This window comes from Haliotis rubra, unplaced genomic scaffold (assembly GCF_003918875.1).
Source record: "Haliotis rubra isolate DU_JTF1 unplaced genomic scaffold, ASM391887v1 Scf642, whole genome shotgun sequence".
In the NCBI taxonomy this organism is placed as follows: domain Eukaryota; kingdom Metazoa; phylum Mollusca; class Gastropoda; order Lepetellida; family Haliotidae; genus Haliotis; species Haliotis rubra.
Window position 1 is genome coordinate 470,358 of NW_025767349.1, and position 18,408 is coordinate 488,765.

Sequence of the window (18,408 nt, forward strand, 5' to 3'; positions counted from 1 at the left end):
GCTTGTGCAAACCGTGTATCATTAGGTTACTAAAAATTGGCTTCAACAGTTTTTAATTCATGGACGTATAAATGTACACTGTGTAAAAAAGCTTAACTGATACCTCTATAAATGCTAAATTTAACTGAAATCAATCCGTAAATAAATAAATCAATCAATCAATCTATTCTTAAATCAATTCTTAAATAAATAAATAAATAAATAAATAAAATAAATAAATAAATAAATAAATAAATAAATAAATAAATAAATAAATAAATAAATAAATAAATAAATAAATAAATAAATAAATAAATAAATAAATAAATAAATAAATAAATAAATAAATAAATGATTCCCCTTAGATCATCAGCCATTAAGAAGACAGTACTTCATTAGTTGGTTGGCCAACAAACTTTCAGCATATGCAAAAACAATTGTTTGGTAAGCAAATCAAATGCTACAGAATCAATTCAAAATTGTCTTTTCTGCAATAGGAAGTGTGTGGAAATAAGTACCCTGCATTGTAGTGGGCACTTGTTCTGGGGAGAGGAGGCACACCATCGGTTGTCCAAACAAGTTGGGGAAATTCTGAAACAAGTTTCACATATGTCCCTAGATCACAGTGCAAAACATAGTATGTGATACAAACCCTATACAAATACAATACAGCCCATGCACGTCTAGAATAGGTAGCAGGTCTAATTACTGCAGGGTCTGAAGATGAAGGTTATATCACAGCTCAATTTTAATCTATTATATTGAGATAACTTAACAGCTGTTTTTTCTCTAAAACATTTTGGTTTGTGTTGTTTGTTGTTGAACGCCGCACTCAGTAATATTTCAGCTATATGGCAGTGGTCAGTAAATAATTGAGTCTGGACCAAACAATCCAGTGATCAACATCATTAGCATTGACCTACCATGTGTTAACCATGGCAACAACCTGACCACACGATACCGTTACTCACTTCTTAAGCATGGGTTGCTGAAGACCAATTCTAACCCTGATCTCCACACTATATTCTTTTCTTCAATTCAGAGACTAAATGTAAGTCTTCAAAAAACATATAGTTGGAGTACTAAGATTTTTACCATCACCTGGTTAAATACAGAGCTATACCAAGGAGTCCTATCTTATGACTGACGATCAACAAGGGACAAACACATTATATGTAGGTCATCATAATTTTTTCGGACAGAGAAGAGTGAGCACTATAAACCCGACTCACGGGGAGGTGCTGACATGAGAAAGAAAATCTCTTTTATAATTCATCCAGTTCAAACAATTTCATGTCTGCAAGGGATTCACCATTAAAGGAAGGAGGATGGAGATATTATTTTATATTTTGGTCAGTGCTTATAGACAATGTTTTTATTTTGGTTATTACTATTAGGACACAAATCATATGCAGTCTCAGTATGTTTTGAACCCATGTTCATCACTTGTCTTAACACTACTTCACATTATTTTTCTTGGTACTGTCTGAACTGAACCAACATGAACTGGTTGGTCACTATGAAAGTTCAGGTCATTGACCTACCTGGAAGGCTGAGCTGTTATCACTGTCGATAATAAGGAAGAGAGGCTTTCTTGTGTAGGGGTAAAGGTCACCGGGGTGAAGGCTGCAACACATGGAATAACGGTTTTACATGACAGACACAAGACATAGTTGCTGTCTGTAGAGACATTTAAAACACTTAGATTTCACTTCAGACAATAATTAAAGTTACTTCTTGAACAGTACTGCCAGCAATCTGGAGCAAATGGCAGATGGACCTGGTTTTGTTATTAAGGGACCGTTCATAATTTATGGCTAGGGGGGTGATGATGATTTTTATGGAGAAGCATGTACAATGTGAATGACACCCCCTAAAACTTATGTACAAAGTAAGTGGCCCATGCATGTCATGTACAAACTCAATGACCCCCTTTCCTATTATTTTTAAGCCTAATTTTTTGAGTATATTTAAGTACCCCCACCCCCCAGTACATATGTACAAAACTGTTGATCCCCATACATACATAAGTATTAGCATGCATAAGTATTTTGTGATACGTGTGAGACTTACCAGTGCATCTCTTTCAGCAAGCCTGGTCTTTTTCCTTTAATGGGGGCGTCACCCTCTCGTCTACTGTTGGTGATCACACCTCCAAGGTCATATGCAGCTACAAGCAACATCCCAGTTAGCAAAGGTAGTTATTGGATTCATTACCCAACATTCATGATATGTATCATATTCACCTAATCGAGGATTTGCTGCAGTCCTACTGTTCAGTCTAGTAGTGAGTCAGTGAGTTTGGTTTTACGCCGTATTTGGCAATGTTCCAGCAATATCATGGTGGGGAACACCAGAAATGGGCTTCACACATTGTACCCAAATGGAGAATTGAACTTGGGTCTTCAGCGTGGCAAGCGAATGCTTTAACCACTAGACTACCCCACCGCCCCAGTCTTGTAGAACCAAATGCACCCTACTTCTGACACATGAAACCTATATTATAGCACATCTGCTTGATATTCATAGGAACAAAGCATGAAGCAGGATTTCAAGTTACAGATGAAATGTGCCAAACGGCTCATTTTGAAAGCTTTTAATGTTTTTCAAATATCTGAACATTGGAATCTTCTTTCTAATATTTCAAAGTTTTACACAAGCAAAATTTTATATTTCCAGTGGGCACAAAGGGCCCATATCCTACCCCTTCTTTAAGAAAACAGTTTTCAGCTGAAAAGTAGTATAAAGATTACAAACCAACTCTCTTTGTTGAAAAATTAAATAATCTATAAAACAGTCACCATCATCTGTGTGTTTAGCATTTCCATGGCAACCATCAGCAGATATGTACAAGAGACTGGCACCATTAGGAGGCAGTTCTTTAAACGCAGATGCGAGAAAGGTGTTCAGCTGTCCGTATGTTGGTTTGTACAACAGGTACTTGTGAGGGTTCTCATGGCGCCGGTCACCATTTTCCTGAAGAAAAGACCCTCCTTGTCACGAGTAAAGTGATATTTTTCACAAATAAAATACAAAACTTGATTAGATGATGATGGAATTAATAAAACAACTAAATAGGTAACATATAGACATTGTATCTGAATGTATACAACAAATACATAACTAAGGCTAACAATACATTGATCATGTTCAACAAAAATATTACGGAATATAAAGAAGTAATGTTTTCATTTTAAATATGGATCAATTTAGATATAGTTGGCAAGTGAGCCAAAGGTTTAAAGCAAACAAACTGTATATATTTGTAAATATCTCTTGTCCCCAAAAGATACATTTGTTGTGGTAATTGTGATAAACAACACAATGTTGCTCACATACAAAGCAGTGTAACAGAAAACAATACAGGCTACTTACAAACAATGTTACTTGTTAACCATACCATGTTACATCAAACAATGCCTTTGACGAAGAATACAATCACTATGAACAATCACACTACTGCATATGATGCACTGAGTTTCAAGACATGCCACGCCATGTATAATATAGGTATAATACCAGAAATACATTCACTATTATTCTAGGCTCTAAATCATAGATAACTGACTAACAGGTAGTTCAAGGTTTTGCTTTGTTCATGGATCTGTCAATCATAAAATTGAAAATTCAAAAGACCACAAATTTGGCTAAAGCTAAAAGCAGCCTGACAAGAAAACAATTCAAAGGGATTTTTGTATAAACTGCAGAATTTTACCAAAGATAAATCATCATCAGATGCCAGACGATAGATTCATAAGGAATATTCCTAATCACCTACAAATCCAAATCAAACTTCAAAATTATCAAAACATCCTGTAAGAGTGAGTGAGTGAGTTTAGTTTTACGCCGCACTCAGCAATATTCCAGCTATATGGCAGTGGTCTGTAAACAATCGAGTCTGGACCAGACAATCCAGTGATCAACAGCATGAGCATTGATATGCGCAATTGGGAACCGATGACATGTGTCAACCAAGTCAGTGAGCCTGACCACCCGATCCCGTTAGTCGCCTCTTATGACAAGCCTGTGTTACTAAAGATCAATATTCTAACCTGGACCTTCACGGATAACATCCTGAAAGAGCTTAGGCTGCCTGTTTAATGCCACACTAGGCTGTGTTCCAGCTATATGGACCAAAGAGCTTAGGCTGCTTGTTTAATGCCACACTAGGCTGTGTTCCAGCTATATGGAGTGATATTAGAATAAATTTTATGGAAAGAGCTTAGGCTGCTTGTTTAATGCCACACTAGGCTGTGTTCCAGCTATATGGACCAAAGAGCTTAGGCTGCTTGTTTAATGCCACACTAGGCTGTGTTCCAGCTATATGGATATCAAGGCAAGGACACCAGAAATGGGCTTCATACATTGTACCCATGTAGGGAATCGAACCCATATTTCGGCGTGATGGGCGAACTAAGCTACCCTACCACCCACAATGTACTCAGATCTCAGATACAAGGTACCAGTGAAGATCCGGATCAGAATTAATCTTCAGAAACCCATGCTTGCCGCAGGCAACTAACAGGATCGGGTGGTTGGACTCACTGACTTGGTTGACACATTTGTGTAGATTGATGCTCATGTTGCTGATCACTGGATTGTCTGGTCCAGACTCGATTATTTACAGACCGCCGACACATAGCTGGCACATTGCTGAGTGCCGCGTTAAACACCAACCAACTCAGAAACATGGACACAAACTCAGCTAAGACACCGGGCCTGACCATCCAATGAATCATTTCTTACCACATGATGTTGTTTGTTTGGTGTTTGTCGTTTGTTCAATGTATAACTCAGCAATGTCACAGCTATGTGGTGGTGGCATATACAAAATCAATTTCAGACCAGAGATCCAGGGGTTGATATTATGAGCAATAACCAACACCATTACGGTATCGTGACAACCAATCATGTTTCTTGGGGAAAACAACTCTACAGGGTTGATCGTGGCACTTTACGCGGTAAGATCAAAAGAATTTGCATCAGGTAAAAAGACCAGTGTAGTTGATTGGTAAGTTTTGAGCCTCTCTCAGAAAAAAGTGCATAACATCTTAGAATGCTTTCACTATGATGCAATACATTTTAAGCGAGGTTCAGAAGTTTTCAATCAATCCTTGCATGTTTGGCGAGGGGCAGACATGGACACATCATGCAAGAGCCATGCTAAGCTACAGAAGGCTACTACTACAGGCTACATCCACAGTCCAAGGTGGCAGGACCATGCTATAACATGTTCTTTAACTAGTTGCTAGGCAACCTTACAGATTCTATTTAATATATAGATACTGTTCCCAAAAATATTCACATTACTGGAATGTGTCAAACCCTCACTGTGGAATGTTTCATCAGAATATTATACTTTTTTCATATTCTGATATAATTCTTGAGCAAAATAGGCTTCATTACTGCAGGGTTGAACTTGAGATCAAAACATATAAGGCTGTGCTGGCAGAATCATGTAAGTTATCACAGCAATGCAAATGTAAGATTAATACATCTGACTTGAGATTATTGCTTGGCCAGTACTGTTTTACTTGTTGGAACACGGATCATCCTACCCAATATTTTCTACGAAATATTGGATAAACAAATACAAATTAACAAAGACAAGATACAAATTACCACTGATTGTTTTGTTGACAATTCAAACATACAAAAATTGTTAAAGGTTATGATGTGTTTACATAAAATCATCTATAAAACGCATGATGCTCAAACTAACATTTTGTTCATTCAGTGAGCCATAGTAACAATCCTTGCACAATAAATAAGAGTTATGATGAAAAATTTACTCCCTTGTCACCCGTGGAAAATGTGATCCAGATAACAATTTCATTCTTTTTTTGTGTTGCCATCATTCCCACCTTCTCCAGAAAATATTTGTAAAGAAAAAACTCCAGGTAAAAAGAATCTGAAGTCTCAAATAAAGAATAGTTTTTATTACCCTTCTGCTATTAACCAAAAGAATCTGTGATCCAACAAATAGAAATATAATGGCCTTATAGGTGTTATAGAGTTAGTTTGCTTAGGCAAGTACATCATGATCATGCGATTAATATCTGCTGCAATGCCGAGATATAGGATGGCATCTTGCAGAAGAGAAGACCTCTCCCAAGAGATAAGAGTAATAGAGTTACCTCCCCTACAGCTCGTGGTCTTGGCATAGGCATCTAAAAATAATTTAAACAACTAATCTGAATGTCACCTAAATAACGAACATTTAAAAAAGTTAATGCAGTCTTACTATTTTTGTGATTACCTACAAAATATATCTGTTCTGCCATGCCTTGCCTGCAGCATCTGTTTAGAAGAACATAGGCTTTTTCAAATGCATATATGTGAGTGTACCAAATTGTTTCATATCAACATTACCACTGGTAAGAAAAGTCTTAATAATAAACCAAAACATAAAGCATAAATGTGACAAGTTAATCGCTTAAGAAGCCAGGAAATCTGTATTTGATCAAGTGTATTTTGGGGGATGGCAGGCAGGCAGGCAAGGCAAACAGATAATTTACTTCTCAATGATAAAAAACATTATTGTGGAAGCAGAAAGCAATGTCATTGAACACCTTAACATGTGTATAATTGGAAAGCACAATAGCAAGATTCAATCATCCTCTGTATATCTCGGACTCACATTTCAGTAAACCTACAATAACCTCTTGATCAATTCCTAGGGTTCCTGCAATCTCAAATTATCTCCCCTTGATTTCCATTTACCTGTTTCATCAGCTATACAACTACATCTAATGTAGCAATCTGAATGTCAGTTTAAAATCAGTCTCAGTATTGGGTTGCTAAGATCGAGTTTGCAACAAATTCAATTATAAAAAAGTTACAAAGTTACCAACATAGAACAGGAAGCCCTTAAAAACCCTTTCAAAATAAATGACCTTTGCAAGTCCACTAAACAGTGGCTTTGGTTCCAAGGGGATAGGGATTACCTCCCTTATCCTCGACTGACTGACTGAGTTTTGGTTTTACTCGCTTTTAGCAATATTCCAGCAACATCACGGCAGGGGACACCAGAAATGGGCTTCACACATTGTACCCATGTGGGGATTCGAACCCAGGTCTTCGGCTTGACGAGCCAACGCTTTAACCACTATGCTACCCCACCGCCCCTCCCTTATCCTTGAAGTTGATTGGTTGGTAAAATGTTAATGAAACTCAAGGGTATATAATTTGCAATGACAAGAACCCTTGGAAGGGATCCAAGGGTTGTGTTGGTTTACTGAAAGTTGAGCCTTGGAGGTGTAGAGGATTGATTCAACTGAACACTGATGATAATTCATGACAGAGTGGTACACTTGCATCACAGAAACAGAGTTTAACACAAACATGGCTGCCACAGCACTGAAGCAGAAGAAGAAGTAAAAAAGGGGTGGATGGTTGGGAATGGTTTGCATAACACACAAGCTTTACTTTCTTTGCTAACCCTTTGTCAAACCAGGATACATCAGCCTCACTAAATTCATCACCTCCAAACCTTCATAACACATTAGCTTATCTCTACCTTACTCCAACACCCAGGAGCTTCACTTAATGCCTTCTATTAACATTCCTGCCTCACACCCAGGAGATTCAACAAGCCCTGCCCAGCCTCAACCCTTTGTAACACAGATTTCATCTCAACATTCCTGCCTCACCCAGGGAGATTCAGTTAACCCTGGCCCAGCCCAACCCTTTGCAACACCCCAGCTTTCATCTCAACATTCCTGCCTCACCCAGGGAGATTCAGTTAACCCTGGCCCAGCCCAACCCTTTGTAACACCCAGCTTTCATCTCAACATTCCTGCCTCACCCAGGGAGATTCAGTTAACCCTGGCCCAGCCCAACCCTTTGTAACACCCAGCTTTCATCTCAACATTCCTGCCTCACCCAGGGAGATTCAGTTAGCCCTGGCCCAGCCCAACCCTTTGTAACACCCAGCTTTCATCTCAACATTCCTGCCTCACCCAGGGAGATTCAGTTAACCCTAGCCCAGCCCAACCTTTTGTAACACCCCAGCTTTCATCTCAACATTCCTGCCTCACCCAGGGAGATTCAGTTAACCCTAGCCCAGCCCAACCCTTTGTAACACCCCAGCTTTCATCTCAACATTCCTGCCTCACCCAGAGAGATTCAACCCTCAAACCCTGGCCCATTCCAACCCTTTGTAGCACCCAGCTTTCATCTCAACATTCCTGCCTCACCCAGAGGAGATTCAGTTAACCCTGGCCCAGCCCAACCCTTTGCTCAAGCCTGGAACCTCTTTGTAAACACCCATCTCAATTTCATCTCAACATTCCTGCCTCACCCAGGGAGATTCACCAAGCCCTGGCCCAGCCCAACCCTTTGTAACACCCCAGCTTTCATCTCAACATTCCTGCCTCACCCAGGGAGATTCAGTTAACCCTGGCCCAGCCCAACCCTTTGTAACACCCAGCTTTCATCTCAACATTCCTGCCTCACCCAGGGAGATTCAGTTAACCCTAGCCCAGCCCAACCCTTTGTAACACCCCAGCTTTCATCTCAACATTCCTGCCTCACCCAGGGAGATTCAGTTAACCCTGGCCCAGCCCAACCCTTTGTAACACCCAGCTTTCATCTCAACATTCCTGCCTCACCCAGGGAGATTCAGTTAACCCTAGCCCAGCCCAACCCTTTGTAACACCCCAGCTTTCATCTTAACATTCCTGCCTCACCCAGGGAGATTCAGTTAACCCTAGCCCAGCCCAACCCTTTGTAACACCCCAGCTTTCATCTCAACATTCCCGCCTCACCCAGGGAGATTCAGTTAACCCTGGCCCAGCCTAAGCCTTCGTAACACATCATATCCCAATTGCGTAGATTGATGCTCATGATGTTGATCCCGGATTGTCTGGTCAACAGACCGCTGCGATATAGCTTGAATATTGTTGAGTGCAGCGTTAAACAACAAACCAACCAACCTTCATAATACGATGTCTTGAACTCAAATTTCATGCCCCCAAGGAGCTTCAGTTAACCCTAGAACTACCCATCCCTTTATAACACACCAGATTCTACTTGTAAATCATGACATTAATGAATTTGGCATAGAAAATCTCAACTTTCCTTCTACATCTGAAAATATCAAAACCTATGAAGGCACATTTGGGATAAACTGGTTTGATTCAAATGACCACAAAGAAAATGCAGCTCCAAACTGATGTGTTATGAATATCAAAGGCTGAAAAACAATACACCTGGGGTCTCAAGGAGTTCCTGTTACCATGGTTACCCACAGAAAACTGACATAAAAAGATTACAGTGTATTGTCTGATTTGATATGAAAAACTCTTTTTTCAAATTTCTGTGAACAAAATCTAAATTTTTCTTCGTTGTGATGTAAGCGTAACTCTGTTTCAGAAACCTACAAATGGAAACAGTCCTAAATTTGGATTACTGAATTGAAACAGACTTAAGAACAGTATATTAAGGGCAGAAATATGCATAAGATTTTAATATGAGTAAATATACCTTTTTCATTCTCACTATGGTTGTCAAAAATACACAGATTGAAATCAAACTGGTAATTATTGTATTATATAAATCATAAATTATAAAGGCAAAGAGTTGGTAATTAAAACCAAACATGAAGATGAATGGTTGTAAAGATAAGTCAAGTGAAACAGGTGGGGTAAGGATGTACTCACAAATGGCTGTCGTCCTGGGGCAGGGGAAGCATCATAGATCTGGTTGGTGAGATCCTCCTGGGGCTCTCGCTCCAGGGTTTGAAGCATGCGGAACATGTCTAGTGTCAGCTCACTGAACTTTACCTGGAGGAAGACATTGACATTGATTGATTGATTGATTATGTCAGTGATTGTTATGTTTAACGTGTCAACTAACTGAAATCTGTAGCAACACATAGTATTTTTGTTAGGCAGTGTTTGCCCTTGACATAAAAATTTAGGAGTCACAGGGGTGGAAATAACCCATTGCCCGATGCCCGAGTCCAGTGTTTTTTTCTGTCGGGCAAGCAAATTTGTATATCACACTGTACCGGTGTCCAGTTGATATTCCAATGTTAATTATGTTGTTTATTTAAAAAATCAACAAGAAAATGGCCGGTATAGTGGAAAAATTATCAGGGCAAGTGATTTTACATGTGCCACTATACCGGAGAGCACTAGCAATTTTAAAGTTATTTCCACCCCTGAGTCATCATGACTCCCTGGTGTCATGAGAGGTAGTCATGGAAGTTTTTGGGAGTCAACTTCAGTTTGGAACAATCATCAAGACATCATCTGTGATTGTTTAATAACGACAAGAAACAAAGTAAGGCAGGTCAGGTATTTAATCAGCATAGAGCTGTTAACTGGCAAACATTTAGTTTTAGAAGTTTAGCTTATCTGAACTAAGGGCCCAGTAGCATAGTGTCAACAATGATGCAAGCTTCTAAATTCACGGCGTATTTGAGATAATTTGAGCATCAAACATGCAGGTTTTCTGCGTCATGGCAAATGCTGTTAGGATTGTTTAAATCTGTGCTGAGTCATGTCCCAGCTGTAGGCAATCAAGTACCGGTAAGTCTTGCAGCCAGATACATTCACACCAAGAATCTCTACCAGTCAGATACCTGATGGAGGAATCGGTGTCATCATAACACTGTGTTTGCTATCATTTCTGAGGTCCCTTCACACTTGCAATGGCTACATGGCCTTAATTCATATAATTTATCAGTGATGTGTCTGACTGTGGGATGCAAATCTGCTCAACAAATTGCAACAACTTAGAACAATTTGCCCTTGTGTACTCAAAGATTACTATCAAAATAACAGAGGAAGTGGGTGGATTTGTGCAAGGGAAGGGTACTGAGGGCAGTGGCAGGGGTGGGGTAGTTACTGAATAGTGAGATATTGGGTCACAAGTAGGGGTGAAATGGTATACAGCGGTATTAGTAGAACTGCGGTATTTTGCCTTCAGTTCGGTACACCATAATGCAATCCAAAAAATCAGTAATTTTGGTTTTCGTACAGTCATTTTATTAACCTTTTTAAACCTTTTCCAAAATGTCTAGAAATTGAATCATTTTGTCAAATTCCATGCGTTTCTTTTCTTTTCTGTATTATGATCATATCTCATATACCGAACCGAAACGGACCGAACCGAAGACCTTGTACTGCAATACGTACCATACCGTGGAAAGAGCGTACTGTTTCACCCCTAGTCACAAGGTGGGCAGAATTTTTTTGAGGTTTTTAAGTGGATGGAGAGTTCAAGGAATGGGGTAATAAGGAAGTGGGGAATCATGGGATTGGATTAAAAGTGGCAGAATATTCGGGAGCTTGCTTTTGGGGCGGAGTGAGTGAATGAGTATGGTTTTACGCCGCTTTTAGCAATATTCCAGCAACATCACCACGGACGACACCAGAAATGGGCTTCACATATTGTACCCATGTGGGGAATCGAACCTGTGTCTGCAGCGTGACAAGCGAACGCTTTAACTATTAGTCTACCCCACCGCCCCTAGTATCATTTAACCTTTGTAAGACCCTTTTGGGCGGATTGTGGAAGGAAAGTTGATGAGACAGGCTCCTGAGGGGTTTGAGTGTTGAAGAAGGGAGTTGTGTAAGACTGCTTACCTGTTCGTGACAGTTGCCGACGATGAGGATCTCCTGTAGGGTGAGATACGTGGGGGCGCATTTGTCCAGGGGAGGGGTATTGAGGGGGGTGAGTCGATGTGACAGAACGATCGTTGATGAGTCCACATCAACTACATTGATGATGTTGTCAGCCTGTGAAGAAGCAACATCATAATTTTCTACACTGAATTCCAATGATCATTTCACGATGGAAACAGACATCTCAGTTCATTTAAAATAAGCTGTCATCTAGAAATTGGTCATAAGATAAGAAAACTTACAACTTTATGGATAACAACTTGTAGTTTATTGGATAGGCATCGGTTCAAGGTAGATTCTGACACCAGTTTCATAACTGTGCAAGTATCTACAGCAACATCTCTCAGTGTTCAACAAACCTGAGGTTGTTATCTATGAAGTAGTATGTAATCTGTTATAACTTCCTGTCAGCTTAGTGAGTGAGTTGAGTTTTACGCCGCACTCAGCAATATTCCAGCTATATGGCGACGGTCTGTTACAATCCAGTCTGGACCAGACAACCAGTGATCAACAGCATGAACATCAATCATAATTGGGATACGATGACGTGTCATCCCAGTCAGCGAGCCTGACCACCCGATCCCGTTAGTCGCCTCTTAGGAACAAGCATGGGTTACTGAAGATCAATTCTGTCACTGTCCACTGTTAGCTTAATCTGGAAGTAAAGCCAGTGTGAAGCTGGTCTTAGGTGTTTGAAACGGTCAAAACTTGTTGAACACTGTAAGGTGTTGACAAACTGATAATCACTGCCAAACCTTGGACTAAAACCCAACATCATTTGGTTCTCACAAACACAAACTGAAGGGAAGCAACTCTGCAAGTGGATTACAGCACTAGGACAAATGAGCCACCTCAACATGAACATAAACATGGCTGTGGAAGATTTTACACGAGTGCTTGTTTTCTGATGCAGTTTGAACATAACAACTCCCTAAATCTTTCATCAGTTAGTGGCCTCACCTTAATTTTGAACACAGGATATAACATTCTAATGGGATGTATAAAATTTTTCATGTAACTAAAAACTTATCAAAACTCATTGGGGTTTAAATCTCTTTTGCAGTCCATATTGGCAAAGGTGCAAACATTCCTGAAAAAAGTATTTGAATTGCTTTGATAACAAGACAAAGCTTCTTTCTCATTTTTCTCGAAGACAAGATAGGCACAATTATGGTCAACACAAGGAAGAAATATTCATGCAAACAGGAAACAATGGCACACTTTCTGACAGGTCACAGAACAGGTTGTAACCAACCTATCATCATGTCTGTCAGCAATGAAACAAAGCAAGGGGTGGAAAAACATAATACCTCAATGAAAGCCTTAATTTCACCAAGAACTAGCGTCCACTCCAGCTGATCGTCTGGTTCGTATGCACTAGTGTAGTCATCTATCTGTTTGGCCAATTCCTGTCAAAAGAGGTAACAATAATAGATGCCAGGGGAAATCCAATGACCATTGTCACATAACTATATAAGAGGTTTAAGCAAAAAGACGCTGAAGGTTTTGAATAATTGCAACGTCAAATAGTGTTTCAAAATGAAAATCAAAATGGCCATGAAATGATCAAATTAAAATGCTTCCAGAAAAAGCCAATTTTGGCGTTTAGCCAGTCGCCTGAATTACAAACTGTGGTTAGATGTGTGAGGAGAGGGCCAGGTGTTTAACACTGGAGCTACAGTCAAAAACAGGTAATTATTTGACATTGGCGCTGTACAGAAAACCATTATTTCTTAATTAAAACATTCTTCATACATCTCTAACATATCTTCAAAGTATTCCGGAAATTTTTATTACTTATGCTGGGGTAGAAAATGTTTGTAAGTGAGTGAGTATAGTTTTACGCCGCTTTTAGCAATATTCCAGCAATATCACGGTGTGGCACACCAGATATGGGCTTCACACATTGTACCCATGTGGGGAATCGAACTTGGGTCGCGATAGTGACGAGAGGAAGCTTTAACCACTAGGCTACCCCACCACACCTCGATAATGTTTATATCACTCGACTCAATGTTTCAGCCTTACCCGAACCAAGTCTCGCACAAGCTTCATCTTCTTCAGCAACAAGCATACAACAATAAACCTTGCATAGTAGCGGAGTTTCTTCACCATCAGGTCTGGCCTGCAACATCACATGACCTTCATGAAGGTTGCTACATCGTGTACATCACTGGCACACGCATGTCACACCTATACACCATACATACGCAAGCATCCTACTGAAACCGTTATATATCAATACCAAAATCTATTAGTTAATCTGAAAACAAATAAAATATTTTTTAAATATGGATGAACACTAATCAACTTTTGATACAGTATGTTGGCTGAGGAAGGTCGAGAGTGTGAAGCAATTTTCAAATTATATCACAGTGCAGTCTTTTTTCCAAAATGACTAGAGTCCACCATGAGCAAGTTTTACGTCACTTTCAGCCATATTCCAGCAACATCACACCAGACATGGGCTTCACACATTGTACCCATGTGTGGAATCGAACCCAGGTCTTTGGTTTGACGAGCCAATGCTTTAACCACTAGGCTACCCTACTGCCTCTTTGTGTCGACAAGCTAGGTCTTAGTATCATTTTTAGCAGATTTCACAGGGTTCGACACTCATGCTTGTCCGCTTGCCCGTGGCAAGTACTAATTAATCAGGGCAAGTAAAATTGCTAAAAGGCTTGCCCGAGTGGCAAGTACATATTTTGTCAACTTCTAACCTCAATTCACTGTGTGGTAGTGTTTACAAATTGCCAAAAGCAACGGCAGACTTCATTGGCTGGGACTGATTTCCTTTTACCATCACGAGCAACGTGGTTGGTTGTTTAGTTTCAATGCAAACTCCTTGTCTCGCTAACGCGTAACATGGGGCAAGTAGTATCTGTGATGGGCATGTAGTTTAACTTTTATACTTGCCCTCTTGGCAAGTGGGAGAAATCAGTGAGTGTCAAACCCTGATTTCAGTGTTCTTATGTGTTGGCTAAGTGGCTATAATCACAGACTGATGCAGTCCTGTATATAATCAAGTCTGGCAAACCATGGTTGACTGTGAAAGTAGATCAGATTACAATTATCTATCTTGTCACACACAGACCAACTGATTGTCGTAAGTTATAATTATATAAACACGATGCCTCTTTTAGCCTAGAATTACTTTGTGTCTTTGAATTGAAAGTGATGGATTGCACGGACGGAGATCTTGACATTTGAATAATATTTCATACATCCATGGGACTAACTATTTTCTGCTTATGTCAAACATGATTGTAAATACACAGTTTCCGATTATCTTTTAACACAATATAACAACCATATCAAAAGTTGGCTAGTGTACGTGTAATATGAGTAAATTATGTACAACATCATCAACATCTGGCTAAGTATGAAAGATCATGATAATTTATGTAACCAGGGTATCAAGTTTTCACACCTGCATATTTCCCAGTATCCAGCCGGTGTTTGACTGATTACTACAGCATGTTTCTCATCATCATCTGGCCATGTTCCATAACTCACTCAAAGCAAGACCTCTTGTAGAACAACTTATTTTTACTTCTTGGATTTTGAATTTTATTGTGGAAAATTCTGGTTGGTAGGTGGTAATAATAATGGCCAAAAAAAATGAAAAATACATACAGAATTTTTTTTTCTGGAGTTTGGGAGCAAAATCCGAACAAAACTATTTGTCCTCCATGTTGACTGATCCTTTGACAGTCAAGGGACAATGTGCGGTGCAGCACCTTAGACAATCTGGTCCTTGTTTGAAGTGTGCAATACGGAACAAAGCCTGAATCCCTTTTCTATCACTGTGATCACAAAAGCCAAACTGTCACAGTCACATAATGAAGATTCACAAAGTCAGCCCTGTTATTCAGTAAAAAAGAGATGAGAGATTAAAAAGGCAATCTTAAATTTCCTTTTTGAAAATGATGCCCAATTTAAAAATGATTCTTTAGGAGATAAATACCTGGCCTCAATATCCTCACTTGGGGCCAGTAATGTGTAAGAGTTGGCCCTGAATGTGAATAAGTAAGCTGATAGTGTAACAGCTGCAGTAATCAGTCTAACACTGACCAGGCATCACCAACATGTTAACTGAACATGCAAGGAAACTGTGTGTTTCATCAGTACCCATCACCTGTGCTAACATCCACTCAACCCACCATCCAAGCAAGTTGACAATTCAGGAGATTCACATCAGAACATTCAACACTTAGAAAATATCTCCCCATCATGACAAAAGCTGTCCCAAGTGGAACCGTGACACCCATTACCATAGAAACCGTAACGGCGTTGTCGAGTGTTGACATGTTACAGAGTGTGCGATTGGTACAATATTCAGTCTACAGTAGAGAGAAGAGGAAGAGACACAGGTCACTGCAGGGCACAGCAAACACTCAAAGCAGCACGACCATATACCACCGTATATCACACAGATGTGTTATATGATGCATATAGCATGGCTATCCATTGTATAAATCATCCTTCATGTCAAGCCAGTGACCCAGTCTCACACACCGATGCAGGGAATGAAATTTGATTAAAAAGAACATTACAGTCCATCAACAGTGTTAGGGCAACCTTGCTTGTTTCATTGATCTTGCTGCAAGAATTATGGCTGTTATCATTATTATAGTTAATCTGCGAGTTGCAATATGTGTTTAGATAATCAGATACATTTATAGCAAGGATTCTACTGTATGCCTCATGTACACTGAACAGTATGTACCAGTGCTTCTGACAGAATACAACAATATTATCAAAGACAGTAGTTGGTGTAATGAGCCATGTTTGTCACTGGAACATGTCAAGTGGTAACGACATCCTGCAGAAATCTAACACAGAAGCATGTGACAATGATAAGCTGCACACACTAGTCTTCATGTCACTAATGTCAGTGTGTTTGGTATAGGAGTCACTTTGCTGCTGTGATGTAACCTGTGTATATGTTACTGGCCGATACAATGTGACTGGTATGATTCCTGGAACATGTTACTTGTATGATTCCTTGAACATGTTACTATATGATTCCTTGAACATGTTACTTGTGTGCTTCCATGAACATGTTACTGGTATGATTCCCTGAACATGTTACTTGTATGATTCCTTGAACATGTTACTTGTATGATTCCTTGAACATGTTACTTGTATGATTCCCTGAACATGTTACTTGTATGATTCCTTGAACATGTTACTTGTATGATTCCTTGTACATGTTACTGGTATGATCCCTGGAACATGTTACTTGTATGATTCCTTGAACATGTTACTTGTATGATTCCTTGAACATGTTACTTGTATGATTCCTTGTACATGTTACTGGTATGATTCCCTGAACATGTTACTTGTATGATTCCTTGAACATGTTACTTGTATGATTCCTTGTATATGTTACTTGTATGATTCCTTGTATATGTTACTGGTATGATTCCCTGAACATGTTACTTGTATGATTCCTTGTATGTTACTTGTATGATTCCCTGAACATGTTACTTGTATGATTCCTTGTATGTTACTTGTATGATTCCCTGAACATGTTACTTGTATGATTCCTTGTATATGTTACTTGTATGATTCCTTGAACATGTTACTTGTATGATTCCTTGTATATGTTACTTGTATGATTCCCTGAACATGTTACTGGTATGATTCCCTGAACATGTTACTGGTATGATTCCTTGAACACATTACTGGTATGATTCCTAGAACACGGTACTGGTATGATTCCTTGAACATGTTACTGGTATGATTCCTTGAACATTATACTGCCTAACTGGTATGATTCCGTGAACATGTTAATGATATGATTACTGATATGCAAGTTACTGGTATGCAAATTACTGATATGCATCTCACTGGTATGTAAGTTACTGATATGCAAGTTACTGGTGTGCATGTCAAAGGTATGCCTAACTTGATCTCTACTTACTGCCACAGGTAGCTGGTAATGCAGCTGTCTAACAACACAGCGTTACAGTACAGGGACCACAGATTGTACATAATGGCGTCATCTAAGCCAAGGAGGACATCATAAGCTGGTGAGGACTAAAGCGGAAGGGTTGAGGACACAACAGTTATGGGGGTTGGCAGCTACTTTCAAAATATTACACATTTTTCCTAAATACAGGAGACTTTAATGAAGGAGGCCTTGTCAGTAGGATATAAAGGATATTTTAGCTCAATGAACATAATGCCTATGGAAGTAGGGAATACTTTTCAGGTACTGTTTGGGTATACTAGTAACTTTGGAAGAAGGTCCTTGCAGTATTTACTTTGAGAGGGCATATCTGGATTTCTTTCTTTTTGTCTGGCTATAACTGTTGGATAATAATGGACATCATTAACTACTTAAGGATTTAGGAATTACTTTCTGAAATATGGAAAATATCAGACTTTCAATAAAAGCTTTTAAATTGTTAGCTACCTATTCTTGTAAATCCAGAACAGGGAATAAACAAAGTGTGTCCCAATTCTAATCAAAAGTAATAACATTCTGAAAAACATACAATATAGAAAATGCAATGATGTTATATATGTATAATCTTACTATAGTCCCTGCAAGTGAAAGTTGTCCTGACGTGTCTACTACAGCTAAGACTGTCTCTAACACCCTACAATATAATGAGCAGCGAGAACTAGATCACCAATGGAAGGAATGACGGACGCGGGACTGAGCCATGCATGCACATGTAGAAACGATGACTATAGGAGACACTGTCACCAGGGTCGACTTAGACTGACCTGTCATGGGAGATAACTAGTGACTTTCCTATGTCATGTAGTGTACTGTGGAGTA

At 39.4% G+C, this 18,408-nt stretch overlaps 1 protein-coding gene across 3 annotated transcripts in view; it reads right to left on the reverse strand.

The window, feature by feature from the left end:
* Window positions 1-18,408, reverse strand: part of LOC124256901 (protein SCAI-like) — a 43,396-nt gene that overhangs the window by 10,545 nt on the left and 14,443 nt on the right. Inside the window, exons 5-14 of one of the 3 annotated variants that reach the window (XM_046690871.1) lie at window positions 18,354-18,398; window positions 13,641-13,737; window positions 12,923-13,021; window positions 11,574-11,726; window positions 9,642-9,764; window positions 6,117-6,149; window positions 2,781-2,955; window positions 2,053-2,149; window positions 1,524-1,605; window positions 498-570 (exon numbers count right to left, since the gene is read on the reverse strand). In XM_046690871.1, coding sequence (XP_046546827.1) covers window positions 498-570; window positions 1,524-1,605; window positions 2,053-2,149; window positions 2,781-2,955; window positions 6,117-6,149; window positions 9,642-9,764; window positions 11,574-11,726; window positions 12,923-13,021; window positions 13,641-13,737; window positions 18,354-18,398 — 977 coding nt within the window. The remainder of the gene's footprint in view (window positions 1-497; window positions 571-1,523; window positions 1,606-2,052; window positions 2,150-2,780; window positions 2,956-6,116; window positions 6,150-9,641; window positions 9,765-11,573; window positions 11,727-12,922; window positions 13,022-13,640; window positions 13,738-18,353; window positions 18,399-18,408) is intronic. The other 2 variants (XM_046690872.1, XM_046690873.1) reach the window with 2 other exon arrangements.